The 8,179-nt window shown below is 38.0% G+C and overlaps 1 protein-coding gene across 1 annotated transcript; it reads left to right on the top strand.

Moving 5' to 3' along the window:
* The first annotated feature begins 3,661 nt into the window (after positions 1-3,661).
* Positions 3,662-4,810, top strand: LOC125375977. Its single transcript, XM_048387092.1, has 2 exons — positions 3,662-4,252; positions 4,339-4,810. Exons 1-2 carry the CDS (start codon positions 3,670-3,672, stop codon positions 4,767-4,769), a joined length of 1,014 nt encoding a protein of 337 aa, XP_048243049.1. The 5' UTR covers positions 3,662-3,669; the 3' UTR covers positions 4,770-4,810.
* The last annotated feature ends 3,369 nt before the right edge of the window (positions 4,811-8,179 follow it).

The following is an 8,179-nucleotide window of genomic DNA, read 5'->3' as shown; positions in this document are numbered from 1 at the left end:
TGTACCGACGTCGAGGTGAACGTAAATATACGTTACGTCAATCATTGTGTCATGGAAGAAGATCGGTTCTTGGGCGGTAGCTAACCAAGAAATTGAGACACGAACAAGATTGACATGTACAAACTGTAAGTCTACATTCAGACATTGTATAAATATATGCGAAAATCTTATTATTGATGTGCAGTGATGGAGGCGCATTTCGTCCAAAATCATTCACAACATCAGAATGCCAACACGGATTTTCAGCCAGGCCATGTTGTCCAGCCACAGGCCAGTGTTGACAACGCAGAGTGGATTAAAACCTTATTTGATCAAATGAGGCACTTGACTACCATGGTTTATTCCATAAACCAGAGGATGCAGTGTGTTGATAGCATTGACAGTAAATTAACTATGATTGACAATAAGCTGACATCTCTCGACATTACAATGATAGAGACAACACTTCGCGTTGATAAGCTTGAAGCCTGTGTGAGAGAGACTGCATCAGAAAACAAAAAGCTGAAACAACAGGTACGGGAGCTTACAGAGCAGAGTACCGATGATCGGGACAGGTTGTCGAGAGATGTAGAAGACGTGTTTTATGACATAGACTCCATATACCAGGAACAGCGAGACCTGAAAGAATCTGTCATTGACCTGAAAACACGCTCTATGAGAGATAATTTACTCTTTCACGGGATCCCGGGAATGCCTGGAGAAGAACCTAAAGAGGTAATTAAAGGTTTCTTAAAGAAAGAAATGATGTGTGACACAGACATTCACCTCTTACGTGTACATAGGATTGGCCCTCACTTATCTAACAGACCACGTACTATAGTGGCAAAATTTGCAAATCCAGACGAACGGTGGGAAATCCTGACTAACACAAGACAGCTGAGAGAAACGCAATTCGGTGTTAGTGAACAGTTTCCTCAAGAGATTGTGCAGTGACGAAGAGATCTACTCCACATTTTCTAGGAAGCAAGGAGGCGTGGTTTGAAGTCTAACCTCACAGTAGACAGACTGTATATAGACGGGAGACGTGTGTACCCAGGAGACGACCCGTTTATAGATCTCACCCCACGAGGCCCTCCCCCCAGCAGGAGATCATACGCGAGTGCCGTCGGTCGGTCAGACAACAGACAACCCAACAAGATGGCCAGGACTGAGGACACGGGAGAAAACAGGCCGCGGTAGGAGAATAACGGAGGTCAGCAAACCCGTGAGTCGCCTAACAGTGAAAACGTAACTTCCCACGAGAAACTTAAGATACTGTCTCTTAATGTGTGTGGGATTAGGACAAAGCTGTTGAACCCCGATTTTGTGAACGATGTGTCCAGATACGATATACTGTGTCTGACTGAAACTAAAACGTGTGATTTAGATGCTGTGAAAATCCCAGGATTCTCAGTTCATATGAATAACAGAACTAACGCACTGAACACACGTGTATCTGGCGGGATCATTGTAGCCATCAAAGAGACACTATTTGACAAGGTCAGCGTCATCGAAAAGATGCATGATATTGTTTTATTGTGTAAGATACCAAGTGATTTCCTGCATGTTAACGATGACCTTATCCTAGGAACTGTGTATATACCACCAGAGCAAAGTAGATTTCATTCACCGGAAATATTTACAACACTAGAAAATGATATCATTCGTATGTCAAACTGTTCACAGTGCATGTGTATTGTTGGTGATATGAATTGTCGTACTAAAAATCTTCCGGATTTTATCATTTTGGACGAATATTTATGTGACAATGATATTATTGACGAGGAATTATTGTTTTCAAATGTACAACTTCTAGTTGACACCGGTGTAAAGTTAGATAGAATATCAATGGATACTGAAACAAACTGTAACGGGTATAAACTCCTGGATTTATGTAAAAATAACGGGCTGTATATTGTGAATGGAAGATTAGGCAAAGACAAGGGTATTGGTAAACTGACATGCAGAAATGCCAGTGTTGTCGATTATTGTATTGCATCAGCAGAAACATTCCCATTATTAATAGATTTTGAGGTACAGGAGTTTGACCCGATCTCGTCCGATGTACACTGTGGCTTATCGTTAACGTTAGATTGTACAGCACAACAACTATCTCCAGTTATAGATGATGACAAGGATGAACATGTACATAAAGTTGTAAAAAGATGGGTTCCTGATAAAAGTGAAACATTTTTATGCAATATCGATAAGGTTGCCATTACCCATCAGTGTACAGAATTAGATGCATGTAAAGACCAAATAGAGCGAAATGACATTAACCAAATTGTAAATAAACTCTCTCAGACGCTGGTTACTGCGGCTGAAACTACTCTAGGTACTGTAAGAAGTTCTAGACATTCTGTACATAAGCACAAGCATAAACCCTGGTTTGATGAAAAATGTAAATCATCACGTAGATTTTACCACAAGCGTAAACGTATATATGGAAGGACTAAAGACAGTAATAGCAAAGCTATGTACATTTCAGCTAGTAGAGCTTATAGTAAAACCCTAAAGAAGGCATTTAAGACATATCAAAACAAATGTGTCCAACAACTGAGGGAATGTAAGGATAGTAACCCTAAGAATTTTTGGGAAATTTTAAAATCATTTGAACCAAAGAAAACAGCAGAAAAAATCAGTATACACAATTTTTTTCAATTTTTTAAAGATCTTAATCAAAGTTCTGATGATAATGACGATGTTTTTGCCAATAACACAAATTACGATAATCATGATGATATCTTAGATTGTAGGATTACAGAAGAAGAAATTATGTCAGCTGTCCGTGCATTGAAGAACAATAAGGCTTGTGGGTTGGATGGTATTTACAATGAGTACATTAAAAGCTCTATTCATGTTATGATGCCGGTTTACGTAAGGCTTTTTAACCTCGTTTTTGACACTGGAGTTTTACCTGAAGCTTGGCTTGTTGGCAAAATAAAACCAATCTACAAAAACAAAGGAAACCAAGCTGACCCAGACAATTACAGAGGTATTTCTATCCTAAGCTGTTTAGGTAAATTGTTCACTACACTATTGAATAATCGTTTACAAGCTTACTCAGTTCAGACTAATCTGATAAGCGAAGCGCAAGCAGGATTTAGAAAAAAATACTCAACAATTGACAATATGTTTATTCTTAAAGCTCTCATTGATATCTATAGAAACCTTAATAAGAAGTTGTATTGTGTTTTCGTCGATTTTAGCCAAGCTTTCGATACAGTATGGAGGTGTGGTCTGTGGACAAAAATGATAAAGTCTAATATCAAAGGAAAATGTTTTAATGTCATATATAATATGTATCAAAATATCAAATCTTGTGTTACACATAATAACAAGGTGTCAGGTTTCTTCCCATGTCAAATTGGTGTAAGACAAGGTGAAAATTTGTCACCTTTCCTGTTTGCTTTGTACCTTAATGACCTTGAACAATTTTTATCTGAAAATGACTTTGAAGGACTGCATAATGTAAATAACCTTTTAATAGATTCACTTGAACTGTACATAAAACTTTTTCTCATTTTGTATGCCGACGATACTGTTTTAATGGCCGAAAGCCCAGAAGATTTAAGAAAGTGTCTCACTATATTTGAAGAATATTGTACTATCTGGAAACTTAAAGTCAATGTTGACAAAACGAAAGTTGTTATTTTTGCCAAGCGCTCCAAAAATAGAGTCTTCAAGTTTATGCTAAATGGCTCGTTTCTTCATGTTGTTAAAGAATATGTTTACCTTGGTATTTTATTTACAAACACTGGTAGATTCTGTAAGGCACTAAAGAGACTGACAGATCAGGCATCTAGAGCAATGTACGCTGTATTTCGTAAAATTAGAATATTAGAAATTCCTATTGACTGTCAACTGAAATTATTTGATCAACTTGTTCAGCCAGTATTGTTATATGGATCTGAGGTGTGGGGTTTTGAAAATGCTGTTGTCATTGAACGTGTACATCTTAAATTTTGTAAATATATTCTCAAGTTAAAACAGTCAACACCCGATTACATGGTATATGGTGAACTAGGGAGGTATCCTCTCAGCATTTTCATTAAGATAAGAATGATTTCATATTGGTGCAAGCTAACATCATCACAAACTAGCCTTTCTAGTATAGTATATAAACTTATGTTTCAAATGTCCATTGCAAATCCAGATTACCATTTCCCACTATTAAAAGAAGTAAAATGCATTCTTCAAAATATAGGCTTTAATTACATTTGTCTGTCTCAAACCTTTATTAGTGCCGCATGGTTGAAACAAAATGTGAAACATGTTCTCATTGATAATTTTCTGCAAAGATGGCGAGAATCAAAGGAAAATTCATTAGTGCCGCATGGTTGAAACAAAATGTGAAACATGTTCTCATTGATAATTTTCTGCAAAGATGGCGAGAATCAAAGGAAAATTCATCTAAAGGTTACTATTATAACATGTTTAAAGAGTTACCATCTCTAGAACCTTATTTACTAGAACTACCAATCACCTTACGCATCTCTCTTGCTCGTTTTAGAACAGCAAATCATAGATTACCCATTGAAACAGGAAGATGGTATAATATTGTGAGAGAGGAAAGAAAATGTACATTGTGTAAAAATTTTATATGTGATGAAATGCACTTTTTATTAGAATGTCCAAAACTCTCAGAAATTAGAAACAAGTTTTTGCCTCAATACTACTGTATGTATCCTTCTGCCGTAAAATTCTCTCATTTGATGTCCATTACTTATAAGCCAACTCTATTAAAACTGGCAAGTTATATAAGATCATGTATGGAAATGTTCCACTGACATGTTTTCTTCATTGTATCTTATTCCTGTGTCCATTTACATCTCTGTATCACTGCCGTGATTTACGAGAATAAACATCATTCAGTTACGGTATCGGGTGGGATTACAGCAAGACAGAGGACCCGTTTGATAGTGGTAGAGGTAAATCTCAATGGACAGCGCTACCGCGACGAGATCATCGGCCCTGTTGTTCGACCGTTTTTGCGTCGTCATGGCCCAGGCATTACCTTTCAACATGACAACACCCGGCCTCATATTGCTCGACTTTTTCAGGATTCTCTTCAACAAAACAACGTGAATGTCATCCCCAGGCCGGAACGCTCCCCTGATCTATCAGAAATAGAGCAAATGTGGGATGAGATGGATCGGCGCCTTCGACGTCAACCACGTGTTCCACAGACACTCCAGGAAATTCGAAACAGCAGATATGGGCAGATATCCCACAGGACTTTGTGCGACGTCTGGTCCATTCCATGAGACGAAGATGTGTTGCTTGCATCGCAACCAGAGGTGGACACACTCGCTATTGATTTGTAAATTGACATTTTGGCACGTTCATGTTTTTTTTTTTTATGAAACCACGCATTTTCTGAAGTCAGTATGACAAATTAAACCATTTGAACACTTACAGGAGTCTTTTATCTGTTGCAAACCGAAATTGTTTCAGATTTGGTAAAAAACATAACTTTGCTTTAAATCTTATTCAATGTCACAGGAACTTTTGTTGTTCAGTATATAAAAATCATGGCACATAGCATCATATGCCTATCTGGCTTGTAGGTATCCATAGCCAAGCTATCAAGCATATGGATATCCCGTTAATGCCAAATAAGTCCATATTTATCAATTTTACATAGACGTCCTCTCTTCGTTGACGAGATACTATTGCGTCAGGAAAATCAAGTCTCTATCTCCAAGAGATTTCCAAATGGTATTAGGGACTATCATTAACCATTCTTATAGCAGGCTTTGAGGACTACCTAAGCATGTTTGGGTTTGTAGGAATCCATAGCCAAGCTATCAGGCTATAGCACGCTTTGAGGAGTTCATAGCTGATCAGATATATATTCACAAGAATCAGATTCATGCCATTTTCATTACATTTCAACGATAGGCCTAATCTATGATATCAATACTAGTATTCAGAGACCTAATTTTATAAATACGTGATTTAAATCTCAATAAAATCCTTCCATCTTTAAGAACAAAACATAAATTTGACCATCTGTTGACTCTCAGAGCTGATGTCCAATGCTCTTCTGCCTCCTATGTTTCATTATGCACATTGGGATTACAGAGGGTCAACTGTGTGGGGTGGGGTGAGGGTGTGTCTGGCGGGCCTTATGCAGAAGATGATTTGTCTGGCAATGGGTATTTTGTAATAAGTAGAGTGCAATTGTTCATTTTATGTTGGTTTTATGTGGTACCTCGAATGTTTAACCCAGCCCAAATTTTGTGACCCTCTCTGGGGGGTATGGCGGACCTTATGCAGAGGAAAATTTGTCAGGTATGGGCCGTTTTGTACTCAGTAACATGTACCTGTTCATCTTAACTTACTTTCATCTGGTACTTTGAATGTATACTCTAGTCAAATTTTACCAGAGTCTCCACTGAGTGCATTAAGGGTCAACATTTGGGGGTGTCTGGCGGGCCTTATGCAGCAGACGATTTGTCTGGCAATGGGTATCTTATACTTAGTAGAGTGTAATAGTTCATTTTATGTTGATTTCATGTGGTACCTCCAATGTTTAACCCAGCCCAAATTTTGGGACCCTCTCTGGGGGTGTCTGGCAGGCCTTATGCAGAGGAAGATTTGTCTGGTGTGGCCCATTCTGTACTCTGTGAGATGAACCAGTTCATTTACACTTACTTTCATGTGGTACCTCCAATGTTTGATCCAGCCCTTGAATGGTCCCTTCTTTTGGGGGGCCAGGGGCCACACGCAGCAGGGGGTCCCCGGCAGACATCCATATATGAATATGTTGGGTTACACAGTAAATGTTCCTGTGTTCGGATATTGGTACCTTTTTCGTTTGACCAAAGTGCTCTGGGCTGCCGGTCTATATTGTTGCAAGGTGAGGTGAGGTGAGGGGAAATTGGGTTTAACGTCGCGTCCAAGATTATTGCACTTATATAGCGACGTGCATGCACGTGTATGTGTGTGTGTGGCTGCTTGTACTAGTCCGGACTGCCGATTTATAGTGCTAGCTCACTGAGATACCATGCCGCAGTTTAACATGAATACCCCACTCAGACACAGTATACTGACTCCGAGCCGACCAGTCCTTGTTTTAGCCCCTTAATGCCGAGCGCCAGACAGGGTAACAACAAGTACAATCTTTTAACGCTCTACCACAAGACCACGGAGGCGGTCTATTGTTGCAAGGGGAGAGATAGGTCGTTATTTACTCAAAGTAAACCAATATTTGAAAATTATTAAATATTGGACTAGATTGATGTTTCAAACTGATAATCCTATTTTGAAAACTGTTTATGATTATCAGTGTCCTTGGCCGATAAAGGTATTCAATGTTGGGCTTTTCATGTAAAACAATTATTTACCGTTATCATAATATGGTTTTGGTTCTGTCAGGTGTAATCAAGATGTTCCAAAAGTAAATAAGTTTATTGTTTGTTTTAAGCAAAGATGTATAGATATAGACCAGCAAACTTGGTTAAGTAAATTAAAAACATTTTCTAAACTTGAAATGTATTCACAAATTAAACCATGCATTGTATTAGAAAAATATTTAACATTACTGTTAGAGTATATCAATTTGCTCTTAGTTCTTTCCGTCGTTCTAGCCATAACCTAATGCTTGAAGAAGGTAGAAATATTGGTCTTTCTAGAGATGAACGCTTATGTCCATTTTGTGTAGTCCGTGTAATTGAAATTAAATATCATTTTTGAATGTCAATTTTATTCAGATCTAAGAAATAGTCTTATATCTAAGTATTACCATTCAAAACATTCATTTGATATTGCACTCTTATGTCTTGCCAAAATGAACACGTATAAATAAATTAGCTAAATATATTTTTTTAAGAAACGACAACAGTTTTTCAAATGTATGCAATATTTCAATTATATCACTATGATATCTCGTGTATTATCTGGCGCCTGCTATTGTTGTAATCCACTGTATCCATATTGTATAATGGGCCGGTGGCCTCTTTACTGAAATAAACTCACTCATTGACTGGTTTACATTTTGCAATGCGGGGAGGCCAAACAACACAAACATCATTACTAATACACACATCACAGGCCCTTTTCTGGATGAATCCAATCGAAGATGGTACTTACTCTACTTGGACGATATCTGAGGTAAACTCTTGTGGATTTAAACACGGAAAGGCTGAACCGAAAATAGTGAAGGCGTTTGAGAATACAGAGGATACCGGTCGGT

The sequence above is a fragment of the Haliotis rufescens genome, unplaced genomic scaffold (genome assembly GCF_023055435.1).
Source record: "Haliotis rufescens isolate VD_foot unplaced genomic scaffold, xgHalRufe1.0.p SCAF_10, whole genome shotgun sequence".
Classification (NCBI taxonomy): domain Eukaryota; kingdom Metazoa; phylum Mollusca; class Gastropoda; order Lepetellida; family Haliotidae; genus Haliotis; species Haliotis rufescens.
Note: the sequence above shows the minus strand (reverse complement) of the source record. Positions and strands in the feature narration are given on the sequence as shown.

Bases quoted from the DNA above. Each gene is read 5' to 3' on its own strand.
- LOC125375977 (XM_048387092.1), top strand. From the start codon at position 3,670: ATGCTAAATGGCTCGTTTCTTCATGTTGTTAAAGAATATGTTTACCTT. The intron at 4,253-4,338 runs ATGTTCTCATTG...AAAATGTGAAAC, and splicing joins GTTGAAACAAAATGTGAAAC to ATGTTCTCATTGATAATTTT.